The 16,914-nt window shown below is 38.8% G+C and overlaps 1 protein-coding gene across 3 annotated transcripts in view; it reads left to right on the forward strand.

Moving 5' to 3' along the window:
* LOC126477028 (protein-L-isoaspartate O-methyltransferase domain-containing protein 1-like) overlaps positions 1 to 16,914 on the forward strand; it is a 49,814-nt gene that overhangs the window by 27,343 nt on the left and 5,557 nt on the right. For all 3 annotated transcript variants that reach the window (XM_050103587.1, XM_050103588.1, XM_050103586.1), the window contains one exon: positions 5,432 to 5,535. In XM_050103587.1, coding sequence (XP_049959544.1) covers positions 5,432 to 5,535 — 104 coding nt within the window. The remainder of the gene's footprint in view (positions 1 to 5,431; positions 5,536 to 16,914) is intronic.

Genomic DNA, 16,914 nt, shown 5'->3' on the forward strand with positions numbered 1-16,914 from the left:
TGGCGAGCATCGGCCAACGCATGGAAAACTTTGACAAGACGCAGTGTGAAGACTGGGATGTGGTTTGAAGGAAGGGAAAAACGTGATCTGTAGAAAAAGAATAGGTGCCCACAATGGCAGCACAAATAGCAGTGACTCTCGTGTGTCTAGCAGCAGAGATGTTGCCACATGGTTCCATGGTGGCTGCAGGAGATGTGGCTGACAAGAAATTCAGTATGCATATGTTGTGGTCGAGCTGTTTATCTTGCATCTCCTGCGGCAGTATTGCCAGCAGCCTGAAAGCAGTGGATCCCAGGGGACACAATATGCCTTCCCCCTTAAAAAGAGGCAGCTCAAAGGCAGAGCAGCTGCCACTGGGATGAAGCGGTCTGAGACAATTGAACCAGCAGTGGCCTTGACAGGCATTGGTGGCCCATGACAGGGCAACACTTGATCAGTGACAGTAGTCTGAGATCTGACAATGCCGACAGGCCAGCAAGGCATCCAATGTGGAATTGGTGCTGCTGACAGGAAAAGGCTGCCATGCCAGGGACCTGAGCATGTTCATCATGAAGGAAGGCAAGCCAGCTGCCGAAAGGCAATGACACTTGATGAGACCAGGTGCTGCCCGGGTTTGCGTTGAAACTTCCATAAGCACCCCACCACGTGCCAGAGGAGGAGGAGGAGGAGGAGAGGTAATGAGATGGTTGTCTCAACCAAGGGAAATATGGCAGGAGGCAGCAATGTAGGAGCAGAAGAATGAAATGATGCAGAAAACACAATGGTGGCATCAACATATCTAGTGACAGTGGGGAGTATGGCAGCAAGGAGATGGGGGAGGGGGAGTGCGCCAGTTGCTTTGGGGTCAGTGTAGAAGGAAGCATCTCCACAGGCACCCTATTCAACACCACTGTAGCAACAAGGGTGGCTGCAAAGGAGCCTGTGGTGACAAGGCTAGCTGCAGTAGGGTGCATAGTGGCAGCGGTGGCCAGAGATGCATTTGAAACCAATGTTGTTAGAAGCAGCAGACGACAGAGCAACTCTGCAGGTGTCTGATCAAACACCAGTGCAGTGACAAGGGTGGCTGCAAAGGAGATGGTGGTGGCAAGGAACACAGCAGCGGGATGCCAATTAATGTGCCCAAGGTAGCTAGAATAAATAAACCTCAAGTATGCTTAAAACTGAATACAACAAAAGTCATTTGGACGTGAATCTGCACTGATGTAGCACTGGAAACTTCTTAAAAGGGCAATGTCAGTGCATCCCTATCAGTGAGGAGCAATAGAGCTCAACAATAGTCCAGGAGACACATTCTGGTGAGATTAAAGCTCGTAAACAGTTGGAGGTAACGTGGTTGCCATAGAGAGAGGGGCTCCATCACACAGACCACACATGTGTTATCCAGGAGTGATGGCAAGTTGTGCACTGATGGGCCAAGGGTGCAGCTATTGTCAGCACCAGTGTGGGGAATTCGCACAAGGTGCAGATTGTAATATGCAGATTGGTTCTTTCCTTTCATGTGTAACAGTATATTTTGCTTCCAAGAAAATTATATTATTTTTGTTAAGACTGCATTGTATTTTGAACCCCCTTTTGTAAGTAATCTAGACATAAAGTGAATTAGTTTAGTATGAACTCCAGTAGTCTTGTTTACACTGCTGCAGAGCAATAGAGTAAAGGAGGAGGAAAGTAACTTCCGCAAGATGTTTTTTTGCCAAGTAATATAACTTGATGCTAACGGAACATACATAGAAAGAACTGCTACAGTATAATGCAGAGAGTAACTGAAAGAAATATGCAATGAAATATACAGAAATGACACTTTTATTCAAAGACAATAATTACTCTGAAGTTCCCATGATTCATGATGGACTACTGGAAAATATGAACAGTGGGAGATGGTGCTTAATAGGGTTGTGTTTGATCTCATGGGTGACAATGCTAGATGGATCATCATATGGTGACAGGTCGGAACACACAATGCACCCAGGAAATTGTCGAACATGATCGCTTTGGTGGTCCAGATGTTTTGGTGTGAGGAGGCATAATGTTGCTTGGGGTTAAAGACTTACTAATCTTGGGACACAGTACCCTCGCCAGCCAACATTTTTGTGACCCTGTACTCCTTCCCCATGCGTGTCTTTTCATGAGTACATTCATCCCTGGCTTTATCTTTATGGCATTGAACTGCACAGAGTGCAGGTGGTGGAGCTCTTGGAATGAGAGAATATTATGCGAATGGACTGGCCTACCTATCTCAACTTAAATCCCATGAAGCACATGTGGGGTGCATTGAGTGACATATTCCAGTAGTTGTCAACTGCTCTGGTAGAAAAAACCTCAAGAACTTTTTACCAACCTTGTGATTGGTATGGGAGTACACTTCAGAAAATGTATTGCCATCTGTGGTGATCACACACAATATTATGAACCATGTCTTGCCTTTTGTGTATATGGGGCCACCATCATGAATTGCGGTGACTGCAGTGTAATCATTGCCTTTGAATAAAATGGTAATCTCTGTTCATATCGTTGCATATTTCTTTCAGTTATCTTCTGCATTACACTATAGCAGTTCTTTCTATGTATCACCCTTAAAGTTACTTTCAACTGTGTATTTTTCTGAATGCTCTTCTAACTGTTGAGAGATAAAGAAAACACTGTCATATTGAAATACTTTTTTTCATGGTAAGGTGCTTCTTAATTGATTATCTGAAAATCCAATAATCTCACAGTTGAGCAATGTTGTGTGTCAGTAAAAGGAAGGTGGGAAGAATAGGGTTTAACATCTTGTCAGTGACAAGATGATCAGAGATGGAATACAAGCTTAAATTGGGCAAGGATGAGAAGAAACTAAACTGTGCACTTCCAAAAGCACCATCCTGGAATATGCCTTAAGCAGTTTTGGGAAATCGCAGTAAATGTAAATCTGCATTGCTGTATGGTCATTTGATCCACCATTCTCTCAAATATGAGTCCTGTGTCTTACCACTGTGGTATCTCACTTGCTTGTGTGTCAGTAAAGGCTGTCTACCTTCATTACAATCTCAAGTTAGTTAACTAGAAAGAATAGGCAAAAGAAATATGTAGGTAGTAATTTTTATTGTAGCAGCAAAACTTTTTCAACTGTCTATTTTCTCATAGTGATAGCTCTTGACAAGATGTTACAGAAGTTTGGAAAAGAGGACATAGTAAGAGAGAAAGATAACAAGTGAAATTACAAAAGAAAAAGTGATGTAAAAGACCTCTTGTGCTATGTAGACAATTCGTTTTCTCTGCCATTTTTTCCCCTCTCTTTCCTTTTCATCTTATTACACAAACCCGATTCATCTCACCATGTGTCTAACACTCCAACAAAGTGAGTTGATTATGATACTGGACTCGTATTCATGTGGTCTGGGATTCATTTCCTGGTATGGCAATACAGGTTTAAGTTTTCTGTGGTTTCTTTGAACCACATGAAGCATATGCTAGGATGGTTCCCGTGAAATAACACACTGTTTTTTTCCCCAACCTTCTCCACGCTGAGTTTGCGCTCAGTCACTAATGATCACCTCATCAACATGACATTAAACATAAAGCAGCCTTTTTTAATCCTCCTTTTTCCACACTCTGTGTATCAGCTAATCTTTTGCTTGCTTTATACACTAGATTTCTACTATACTCCCTCAGTTGTTACTCCACTACCCTTTTTGAAACTGAATGTATTTTCCAATACGTATAATTGGAAATGGCTTCTGAACTGGCACTTTTTTCCTCATTAAGTTAAGATTGAAATAACGTTATGTTTTTCTTAAAGTGGCTTTGTGTGTCATTATAGAACCATCTGACGTAATGGAAGCATTTCCCTATTTTGCAGTCATTCTTTCATTTTGATGTTTATCTATACAGTTATACGTATTTACTGAACCTGCCCAAGAACTACCCACTATCTTGTAACTACAATACATTGAGGTGACAAAAGTTGTGGGATATCTCGTAACAGCCGGCCGGAGTAGCCAAGCGGTTCTAGGCGCTTCAGGCCGGAACCGCGCTGCTGCTACGGTCGCAGGTTCGAATCCTGCCTCGGGCATGGATGTGTGTGATGTCCTTAGGTTAGTTAGGTTTAAGTAGTTTTAAGTTCTAGGGGACTGATGACCTCAGATGTTAAGTCTCATAGTACTCGGAACCATTTGAACCATTTTTATCTTGTAATATCTTGTCTGACCTCCTTTTGCCCAGCGTAGTGCAGCAATTTGATTTGGCATGGACTCAACAAATAGTTGGAAGTCCCCTGCAGAAATATTGAGCCCCACTGCCTCTATAGCTGTCCATACTTGTAAAAGTGTTGCCGGTGGAGGATTTTGTGCACAAACTGACCTCTCAATTGTCTCCCATAAATGTTAGATGAGATTCGTGGTGGGCAATCAGGGGCCAAATCATTGACACAAATTGTCCAGGGTATTCTTCAAACCAGTCATGAATAATTTTGGCCCAATGACAAGGCTCATTGTCATCCATAAAAATTCCATATTTGTTTGGGAACATGACATCCATGAATGGCTGCAAATGGTCCCCAAGTAGCTGAATATAACCATTTTTAGTCAATGATCGGTCAGTTGGACCAGAGGACCCAGTCCATTCCATATAAACTCAGCCCACACCATTATGGGGCCACCACAAGCTTGCACAGTGCCTTGTTGACAACCTGGGTTCATGATGTTATAGGGTCTGCACAACACTCGAACCTTACCATCAGCTCTTACCAACTGAGATCATGAATATCTGACCAGGCCACAGTTTTCCAGTTGTCTAGTTTCCAACTGATATGGTGTTGAGCCCAGGAGAGGCACTGCTGGTGTTGTCGTTCTGTTAGTAAAGGCACTCATCTCAGTCATCTGCTGCCATAGCCCATTAATGCTAAATTTTGCTGCTCTGTCCTAATGGATATGTTTGTCATTCATCCCACATTGATTTCTGCAATTATTTCACACAGTTTTGCTTGTCTGTTAGCACTGACAACCCTATGCAAACACCGCTACTCTGGGTTGCTAAATGAAGGCCATTGGCCACTGCATTGTCTGTGGTGAGAAGTAGTGCCTGGAATTTGGTATTTTTGGCACACTCTTGACCCTGTGGATCTCGAAATATTGAATTCCGTAATGATTTCTGAAGTGGAATGTCCTAAGCGTCTAGCTCCAACTACCATTCTACATTCAAAATCTGTTAATTCCCATTGTGTAGCCATAATCACGTAAAAAATCTTTTCACATTAATCACCTGAGTGACAACTTTGTCAATACACTGCCCTTTTATACCTAGTGTATGCAATACTGCTGCCACTTGTATATGTGCATATCTCTTTCCCATGAATTTTGTCATCTCAGTGTAACTTTATAGTTCGTTTTGATATTACCACTAATATCAGTTTTGGTTATCATCATCATCATAGTTTCCATTGCTTTCTTTTCAGGAAACTGTCTGAATCTGGGTTCAGATGTGCGGCAGTATGACAGGGTTTACTGTGGAGCAGGATGCCCAGAAAACCATGAGAATTACATGAAAAACCTCATTAAGGTAATTTGTCTTTCCATAGTTTCAGAAGTTAAAGTTTACAGCAACTTCAGAAACTCATGGTACTAATGATGTAACATACTAAAATAATTAAGAAGAGAATCACCCTTGATACATGACTGCTAAGGAAGACTATGGCTGTTTTGGATAACAAAAGTGATTATACACTCTTAGGTTTATATTATCTTGTGCAGCTCTCTGTACATGGGTAAGAGCACCAAGATAAGATGTAATAGGGACTGAAAAGCATATTATGGAGGTCAGATAGAGCAGTACTGCAATCCATAGTGGCACTGTGCAAGAACACTTGTACTGAACTACATCAACCTACCTAAGCTGATTGAGGAGATTCACGTGCAGGCTCTCTCCTATGACTCATTCAGAGATGTAAAGGTATCACAATATTGCTGGTGTATTTTTATCTGACCAGGTAAGCTTTCATTAAGTTTAAAATTGTGAGGCACAGAATGCTCAAAATGAAAATCATTGTAATAGTATAAGTGAAAACTCATCTAACTTTTGAGTAGTTTGTTGAAAGCAGATGGATGTTACTATAAAACAGAGAAATCCACCTCAAAGAAAAATAGCATTGAATTAGGAGAAAGACCACATAAACTCACTTTCAAATCATGTCACCTTACCATGTACCTTATACTCGTGTAAGTGGCCCTTTCATCAAATGTTACCTACGTAGGTGCTACGTACTCCAACTTCATTGCCGGCAAAACATAAATTACCAAGGGATTATGGCTCACTATATATATATTGTCTTAAGCATTGCTAAGTTGTCAGTCAGATTGAATGACAGCTAATAAACTCTATACACTGGCCTCACCCAATCTCATGTTCCTTAGTGTGCTGCAGGTAACAGCAGGTATGCTGGTACGCTCTATTTTGCTGCTTGGTTCTCATAGATCCTCCCTCACTGCACTAGCACTTCCGAACATCAGAAATGGGTGTCCCAAGCACATGCTTGACTCTCGCCATCTGTGTAGTGTTAATTTATGGGAGTCCTTTAACTTTTGTTTGTGTTCCTTTCTGTAGACTTCCCTCCTTCACCTTTTCTGTTTCCATTCTCAATTATCATTTACTTGTGTTCCTCTGCAAAGTTAAACTCCTTTCCTTTTATAATTTTATTTATCTTTCTCATGTTTGCCACTTCTTCTTTTTCTGAATTGAATTTCTATTTCTGCTTTATTGTTCCTTTAGGCTTAATGCTCGTCTTTGACTTTCTGGCTATCAGTCTATTACTTGTTCTGGAATATGAATGTTACCTATTAAAGTCTGAATCTTTTCTATATACTCTGTCTCACCTGGTTCATAGTTTGAGCTACAACACCTATATGCGTATCTCTTCCATTTGGCACTTAGCATATTTCTCATAAGGATGGGATTCTAAAAATTCTGAAGTTAGGTATCACTCACATTTCAAATGTTTATATGTCAGCTTCAATCCAATTGCTCCTCTAAAGACAGCTGGGGAGTAGACACTCCTCTTCTGTCACAAATATGAGTTTGTTTGTTTATTTATATGTCATAGCCAACTTTATTGAATCTTGTAAGTGCTGCACTACTGTCATGTACATCATCAAATCTGTTATATATTTATACAAGATATTTGGAATAAATATTGTGTATGTAATACGGATTGACAGACATTTTGGATGAAATGTATGTGAATTTAAACTAATATAAATGTGTGTAAACAGTTACATTACACATGCATACTTCATAAACAGAAAGTAATACAGAATGTATTTTTATGGATTTTGTATGCTTTTCAGTTATTTTCAGTAGTAGAAATATTTACTTAAAAAAATGTTCTATGTCTATGGTAGAATGTGAAAATAAAGCTTTAGTGTTTGGTGCTAAGTGATAAATATCGGCATTTATTGTAATGAGTAGTTTTGTAATGAGTAGTTTTCAATGACTTACATAGAATTCTGCTTGAGACTAAGACATTTGGTAAGATACCTTGCTACCTAAATATTCTTGCTCTCTCCTTTAATACTGTCATTCATAATTAATTTACTGTGTCAGACCTGGAACTTCTGTTTCCCATACTTTTATTTGAAGAATGAGAACCAAACCAGATGAATTGATAAATTATGGTAGTTTAAATAATACTTTCAAGTAATCTGTATTATTTGAATCTCTGCATCCATAATTTGTAAAGTTTACTGACTGTGGACAAATTTTATACAAATGTGTCAGGCACAAGAGAGAGAATGTATGGATGATACATTATGTCGTGAGTTTTTTGTTTAGAAATAACATTTGAATGTTGTTTCTTTGTGAGAATGTCATATTATGCTTCGTGTAAGGAGGAGAAAAGCCTACCAACATGTGTTCTGATTCAACAGCAGGGAGATCATTGCCTATTGGGCTTGCATTGTTTCACAGTATTGCTACCCACAATGTTTGGGATCCACTAAATTTCATGCAGATATGGAATGGATGGGTTCATTAGGACCATACTCAGCACTATGCAAAAGCTTGATGATTCTACAAGACCAATGCCCAAGAGAACAGAATTATTGTTTGCTCAGCCATACAATGTTGCACATCAAGCACCTTCAGTAAGGAAGTGGGCTTGGTTGCAGCAAAAAAAGTATCCAAATGGACAGTGTAACAACACCTGGAGTACCACAGGCAAATGTAGTTTGGATTTTCCTTGTTATGGCAGCAGAGAGAGGCCCATGGACACTGATGTGCCCATCGACAGCAGTGGATAGAGAAGTGGCTCTCTCGTATCCTCAGGCAAATCTCAGTTTTGTTTACGGACATATCTTTGTGTGGCAGCTTTAAGGATAATGAACATTGCCATATCACATTTTTATTTATCATATGGCCATGATGATATGGGATGATCACCTCTGGTAATTTTTGACAGCAGCCGTTACGTGTGGTGGCAGTGTTCTACCTTTGAGGCCTCTGTGACATTATCTTTTAGCGAGATAGTGCCATGGTGAGCACATTGTCCAGATGTCTGATCTGTTGATAACATCTGGTCACTTCCAAACAGTGTGGGATAATGTACCTGTACGTACCAGGCAAACTCGATTCACCTCTCTGCCTACCTGGATTAGAGCTGTTTCACCAGGGGTGGCAACTATGTGTACTAAATTTTGCCCTCTGAATGCTGCAGATCATCTACGAATTTGTTTATTCTTCATACTATACTGATATGCAAAATATGTAAAATTTCATTACTTGCTATCCATTCTGGTGTTGATATTTTGATGTCCAACAATGGACAAGAGCAACAGTTTGAGGAATGAAAAGAGGCTGAAACAAGAACCATACATTGTTATGTGTTGGGACAAAGATCCACACAAATGTTATCTTAGTTTGTACAGACCATTGAATCAAGGTATAAAATCTGTACAAAAACTGTGATCTTCAGATGAACAACTCTAATTTATTGCAAATCATATCCAAAAGGGGGTGAAAGGTTGAATAAGGAGAACTGCTGTACGTAGCGTAAGTGATTTCACTTCTCTTCCCTCACAATGGAAGAAGTGAAGAGAAATATTGGCTGGTTTTTTCTTATTTATTTATTTTTATGAGAGATGATTGGAAGGACTCTTTAAAAATGCTGTGATAGTTATATTGAACAACACAGATCTGGCAGACACTGGCTACATAACACACTGTCAGAGAGTTAAAATGATCGTACAAGGCTGCAAATGGAATTATTTCTTTGTCGAATCACACTGCTGTTAGACAGGAGTCATCTGAAAGGTATCGTGATTCAAGCTTGCACGTATCGGTAATGTACGACAACTATGTAGTAAAATCATAAGAGGTAGATTGCAAGGCAGCTTTGCTTCCAAATTACTGGCAAATATTCTAAGAGTACAGTACAGTGTGTATCAAAAAAGTATCATCTGACTTGGCACTTCTATATTTCTGAAACTAATAAACATATACAATGAATTTTGTTTTTTGATGGATGTGAAACTCCAAAAGTTTTTCATAGGTGTTCAGTATGCCCCCCTTGAGATGCACAGCACAGTTCAATGTGGTATTCAAATTGTTCCCACACTGCAGCAAGCATGTCTTGAGTTACAGCTTCCACAGCTGTGTTACGTGATGTCTCAGTTCATTCAATACTGTTGGTAATGGAGACACATAAACAGCCTTTTATAAACCCCCAGAAGAAATAATTACATATAGTCAGGTCCGGTGACCTCGGAGGCCAGTAATGTACGGCTGAATCATTTGATCCAGTGCAACCGATCCATCTCTCAGTAATTCTTTGATTTAAAAATTCCTGCACTTCACTGAGGAATAAAGTATTTATTGCACAGAAGCGTGTAATCAGAATAATAGCTGGAGTCCACCCAAGATCATCCTGCAGACATTTATTTAAGGATCTAGGGATATTCACAGTAGCTTCTCAGTATATATACTCTCTTATGAAATTTGTTATTAACAACCAAACCCAATTCAAAAGTAATAGCAGTGTGCATAACTACAATACTAGGAGAAAGGACGATCTTCACTATTCAAGATTAAATCTAACTTTGGCACAGAAAGGGGTGAATTATACTGGCACTAAAGTCTTTGGTCACTTACCAAATAGTATCAAAAGTCTGACAGATAACCAACAAGTATTTAAGAAGAAATTAAAAGAATTTCTGAATGACAACTCCTTCTACTCCATAGAGGAATTTTTAGATATAAATTAAGAAAAAAAAATAATAATAAAAAAAAATAAAAAAAAATTAAAAAAACAAAAAAAGTAGTTATATTAACTTAAGTATGTTGTTAAATTAACCTAATTATGTCATGTATTGGAAAATTCGACTCGTTCCACATCATTACGAAATATCGTATTCATGATCCATGGAACTAGTATTAATCTAATCTAATCTAATCTAACCAGATGCCAGTGTGGCGGTGCAACCATCGTGTCGGTAAATGAAGTCATTTGATTCATACTCCAACTGTGCGGAAAGAAAGTTCTTAAGCATCGATATATGTGCTTCCTGTAACAATGTTCTTGGAAAAGAAAAATGAGCCGTACACGTTTTCCTGTGAAACTGCACAAAACAGATTAAATTTTGGAGAGTCCCTCTAATGTTGAACAGCTTCATGTGGTTGTCCCGTACCCCTTTTCTCGCACTGACATTTCAGCTTTCTATTTAAATGGAATGTTGTTTCTATTCAAATGGAATGTTGCCTAATCACTAAACACAAAGTGTGGAAGAAAACTGTCATCCCCCATCTTGCCAAGAACAAAATTACGTAACGCCAAATTTTGTTGTTTTTGTGAAGAGCTTGCAGTATAGCTGAATTTTGTATGTAAACATCGACACAACACGTACCAGATGGATATCAGGGACATGTTGAGCTGCACGGTGAATGGATTTCTGCTGTCTCCATGTGAAACTATGGCAGATGCGTTCAGCATCTGTGTCAATCAGTGATGGCCCAGCAATTTGCCTTGACACAAACAACATGTTTCTTGAAATTGTTCATGCCATCGTCTAATGCTGTGTGCTGTAGGAGGAGCCACACCATACCTAGTATGAAAGCCATGCTGAACAGTTTACTGATCCACACTGTGCAAAACGTAGAACACAAAAGACTTCCTGTTGTCCCGACACCATTTTTAATAGAACTGAAGTGGTCGCACACTGCTGCTACTTAGCAGGAACCATGTAAAACTCGAGCGTTTGCTCTTTCCAACAGTGTGTTGTTCATGCACATATCTCAAATAAAATAATAGTTATGATTTTTTTTAATCGGTGATTCTTTTTGATACATCCTTTATATAGGAATTTTTTGATTGAAAAAAATATGTCATAAATGTTTTGCATTCAATTTTATAAGAGGAGTAGGAGGAGAAGGAGAAGCTGTTGACATAATATGAGGTGATAGTCGTTTACAAAGAAGAGACCTGGCTTCAAAGAAGCACAGTGAAGGAAAAATGCAAGCAAATCACAATTTAAGCGTTTTGCCAGTAAATTCCAATCTATTAGCTGTGTTGAACACTCCAAAGGACCTGTTGATCCACCTGAGCAAATGACAGTGTATAATTTGACCACATACTAAATCAAGACAGCAGTTACAGCATTTGTTACATGTGGGATGACTTACAGATGTAAAACATGGCCAGTGGCAATTGATGAAATGTGTCGATCAGTAAAAGATCTCTAACTTTGTTGCTATGTGTATTCTGCTGTGCAAGAACCATCCAAACTTGTAGTCTACTTATCATACATTATTTGAAGTAGCACAGAAATGGAGTTCGACTCCATCCATTGCAGGAGAAAGAGGAAAAGTATGTGCTAGTATACCATCCTGAAATATGGACACAAATCGTCTGAGGTTTCATGAAGAATATTCATTCTTTCGTTATCACCATTGTTCTGTGTGGCAGTTTTCACAACTTTAAATGTGACAAGAAAGATGTCCACAAAATTCAGTGCACTGTGTTTGTTCAATCCACTGTAGTCTCGACATTTGATACATGTTTGCTCCCACCTTCATATTACATCTCCAAAATTTAAAGATTTTTTGAGAGTTGTGAGAACAGATGCTTCCGAGGGAATTCCATGAACGTTACGCGATTCGTTGAGTGATGAAACTTGAGTTATGCATTGCCTAAATGAAACTGTAAATAGTACTCTTATGCAAATTAAAGGGTTGCGCAAATTTTTTGGTGAGAGTTTGATTGTTGACTAAATCATTTGTTTGTTGTAACCCTTAATTTTTCACACTGTAAAAGTTATTTTTGAAGCAATAAAATTGAAATTAGCAGCTAGTATGTGTTATTAATTTTTAGTGCCTATGTGAAAATCCAATAACTCTTCTTCATGCTATAATAAAGAATCTTTGAAACCCCTCAAAGTGAGCAAATAGCTTTATGAATCTCATAAGTTAGTATTCGTAGTTTCCTAACAATAAGTCAACTGTAAAACAATTCCTTGAACTCCCATTGTTGATATCTATTGTGCTGTGAACAATTGTCATATGTGTTTCAAAACTAGTGAAATGCACATCCATTTTTTGACATAAATAGGATGATATGATACTGTTGTGTGGACCAAAATTAATACTAAATCTTGTTACATTTTGTCACTAGCAATGATTGGGTTTTTATTTCCCATTGTTATCACAGTGAATAGATGATGAGGGGATGAGATGCACCTACCAAATGCACAAAATAACTTGGCACCTTTTGGGGATGCTGGAAATGTAAGCCTCCCAATCACCTCTTAGTACATTTGATACTATGGGGAGGGGAGAGGTGTGGGGGAAACAAGTCTTTACCCTCTCCTCACAGCGCATGCAGCACACAACAATTATATATAGCTATAGCATACTGCATTTGTATTACTAAATGGCTATCCCAGAACTCGTGGCACTGTACCCAGACCCATTTGCAGTTGCCTATTTAATGGCTTCTAGGGGCAACAAAAATTTTGTTTCCAATATTTCGTGCAGTTATTGACCAAATTTAAGAATTTGGCACGATCTTATGTTAAAAGTTTAACACAATAAGACAAGTATTGCGGTTATAAACTGTCTTTGTCTTGAGATGATAAACTGGTAGCATGCAAATACCTTGACTATATTCATCCAGTATTTGAGAATGAGAAGACGTGACTTCCAGTGAACTTCATATGTAATTTCAAAACTTTTACCACCACAAAATGATGAAAGGAAAAAGTTTATTGCTTACTACATCCGCCATTCATTCAATAAAACTGCAGCATCAACATGGCATTTTAATTTATTATATCTCCATGTAAACATTGCAAACCACTGTGAGGTGTATGGCAGTGTGTATGTCCCATTGTACCAGTTATTAGAATTTTTTCCTATCCCAGTAACGTATGGAGCAGGAGAAGAATGACTGCTTTAATGCCTCCATGCGTGCTGTAAGTAATTCTGATCTTGTCATCATGATCCCTATGGGAATGATATGTAGGGAATTGTAGTATATTTCAAGTCATCTTTCAAAACTGGTTCCCGAAACCTTGTAAGTAGTCTTTCTCAGAATATTTAAGTCTGTTTCAAGACTGTGCCAGTTCAGTTTTTTCAGCATCTCTGACACACTCCCAGGGGTCATACAAACCTGTGACCATTTCTGCTGCACTTCTCTGTATGCATTCAATATCCCCTTTATGTCCTAGCTGATGTGGGTCCCACAACCTTGAGCAGTATTGAAGGAGTGGCACATAAGTGATTTGTAAGCAGTCTCATTTGTAGACCGCTTACACTTCACCATTATTCTGCCAAGAAATTGAAGTCCACCACCTGCTTTGCCTATGACAGAGCCTATGTGATCGTTCTATTTCATATCGGCACAAAGTGTTACACCCAGGTATTTGTATTAGTTGACAGATTTCAGCTGTGCCTCACTGGTACTACCATAATAGGATACTACATTCTACTTCTTTTTAAAAAAATCTGGCTGAATGTTCATGCAGCTTGTTTCAGACAGATCTTCATTATAGATAACTGCATCATCTGCAAAAAGTCAGAGGTTACTATTAATATTGTCCGCAAGTTCGTCAATATACAACATGAACAGCAAGAATCTCAACATACTTATCTGGGGCAAACTCAAGTTTACCTCTACACATGTCAGTGATTCTCTATCCAAGATAACTTGCTGTGTCCTCCCTACCAGAAAACCCTCAATCCAGCCACAAGTTTTGCTTGATACCCCATACAGTAGTAGTTTTGATAATAATGATAGATGTGGTACTGAGTCAAATGCTTTTTGGAAATTGAGAAATACTGCATCTACTTGACTGGCTTGATCCAAAGCTTTCAATATGCTATGTGTGAAAAGTCCAAGCTGAGTTTTCGGAATCCATGCTTTAAGGCTTGGAGAAGGTCATAGGACAAGGTCATTCTATTCGAGATACCTCATTATGTTCGAGCTCAGAATATGTTCTAAGATTCTACAACAAATCAATGTCATGGATGCTGGGCTGTAATTTTGGGAATCACTTCTGTTATCCTTCTTGTAGATGAGTGTGACCTGTACTTTCTTTCAATTACTGGGCATGGTTTTTTGTTTAGGGATCAGCGATAGATTGTAGTAAAAGAGGGTCCAACTCTGCTGCAAATTCATTATAAAATCTGACAGGGATTCCATCAGACCCTGGAGTTTTCTGCAGTTTTAATGATTTCAGCTGTTTCTCAATGCCACTCATTCTAATACTTATTTCAGTCATCATTTCAGTAGAATGAGGATTAAATTAGGACAGTTTTCTGGGTTTTCCTTTGTAAAAGAACATTTGAAAATGAAGTTAAGTGTTTATGCTTTTGCTTAGCCAATGTCAATTTCAGTTCCTATTTCATCCGTGAGTGTGACTGGACACTATCTTTGGTGGTGCCACTAACAACCTTTACATATAACCAGTACTTCATTATATTTTTTGAAAGATCGTTTGACAGTATTTTGCTAAGATAGTCATTGAAGGCTTTTCTCTCATGATAGCAAAACACTTTTCAGTCAGTACCTGTGCTTTATTTTATACCTATTATGCAGTAATCTCGGTTTCTTGAGAAGTTTCTTTACAGCGACTGTATACCATGGTGCCCCCCCCCCCCCCTCCCCCAAAAAAAAGATCATGAACTGTTCTGCTGGATACTTTTTTTTTTCTAACTTGAGACATAATTCCCATACATGCCTCTGTTCTGTTCTAAAAGTTTGTTTCCTCATTGAGATATGACACCACTGCTTTTTTTCTCTAATTTACATATAATTATTTTGGCATTTTTAGTGGCCCTTTGTACTTTGATAATTATTGTTGCTAAACTGCCTCATGGTCATTGATACCTATTTCAATGTGGACATCCTCTAAGAGGTCAGGTCTGTTTGTTGCCATTAAAGCTGATATAATTCCGTAACGAGTGGGATTCTGAACTATCTGTTCTAAGTAGTTTTCAGAGAGAGCAATTAGTAATGTTTCACAGAATGTCTTGTTGCACACATCTCTAACAAATCTGCAGTTTTTGCAAGTGAATGGTGGGTGATTGAAGTCTCCACTAGTGATCACTGTATGATTGGAGAACTTGCATACAAACAAACTGAGGTGTTTTCTAAAGTTTTCAGTTATATCAGGAGTTGAGTTTTATGATCCATAGAAGGATCCAACTACAATTTTATCCCCACCCCTAATACTGAGTCTTGCCCAAACAGTCTCACAAGTAGCTTCAACTTCTATCTTGATGGAGATGAGTTTCTTGTTTACTAGGACAAATATACCACTTTCATTTCTCATTAGCCTATACTTTCAATAAATGCTTAAATTTTCCCTAAAATTGTCACTGCTATCAACTTCAGAATTTAACCAGATTTATGTACCTTCCTAGTTGCATGTGGGCTCCACTACTTTTTAGCAGCATTTCATACTCTCAAACTGTGGCACTTTGTGTGAATGCTTTGGTGGTTAACTACTGGGATTATAATACTCTTGCCTCAGGGGAGTACTCCTTTGTGTCTTTGGCACAAATCTAGGAAGTCACAGCATAGCTTGTCACAGAATCTTTGATGTTTCTGATTCAGTCCTTCCACTTGACTCATAACAAGGTGGTCACGGTCAGTCCTGGGGACAATGCTATAAATTGTGAGCTTTACTTCTTTACTACTAACTCTATTATTCACAACACAGTTTGCAGGCAGTATTCATATATACCACTGAATGTACCTGCAGAATTATATCATTGTATGGCACATAACTCAGGAGACATGAAGTCATAAACATTTAGATGGGTGAAAAATTAGCATTCATTTGAAATGACCTGCAGTAAAATTTCATCACTCATGACATCTACATTTATTACTTGTTTACTACTAACTCTGTTGGTGACGTACTGTGCAGACAGTATCTACAGGGTGACAGTTATTGAGCTATACAGAAAAAATGTAAATTAGTTACAAACTACAGTGTGCACACAATTTATTCAACATGTAAATGTCACTACAGATATTTGGATTTAGGTTATGACATGTTCGATGCGCCTTCCATCATTGGCAATGATGGGGTGCAAACAAATAGCGAAATTCTGCATGACCCACTGTAGTGTTGGAACATCGATGCTGTTGATAACTTCCTGAATGGCTGTTTTCAGCTCAGCAATGGTTTTGGGGTTATTGATGTACACCTTGTCTTTAATATAAACCCACAACAATGAGTTGCACGTGTTCAGATCCAGAGAGTATGGTGGCCAATCAAGGCCCATGCCAGAGGCCTCTGGGTACCTCAGAGCCAGAATGTGGTCCCCAGAGTGCTCCTCCAGGACATCAAACACTTGCCTGATTCAATGGGGTTGAGCACCATCTTGCATGAACCACATCTCGTCAAAATCAGGGTCACTTTGATAAGAGGGATGAAATCGTCTACCAAA

Source organism: Schistocerca serialis, chromosome 1 (assembly GCF_023864345.2).
Source record: "Schistocerca serialis cubense isolate TAMUIC-IGC-003099 chromosome 1, iqSchSeri2.2, whole genome shotgun sequence".
In the NCBI taxonomy this organism is placed as follows: Eukaryota; Metazoa; Arthropoda; class Insecta; order Orthoptera; family Acrididae; genus Schistocerca; species Schistocerca serialis.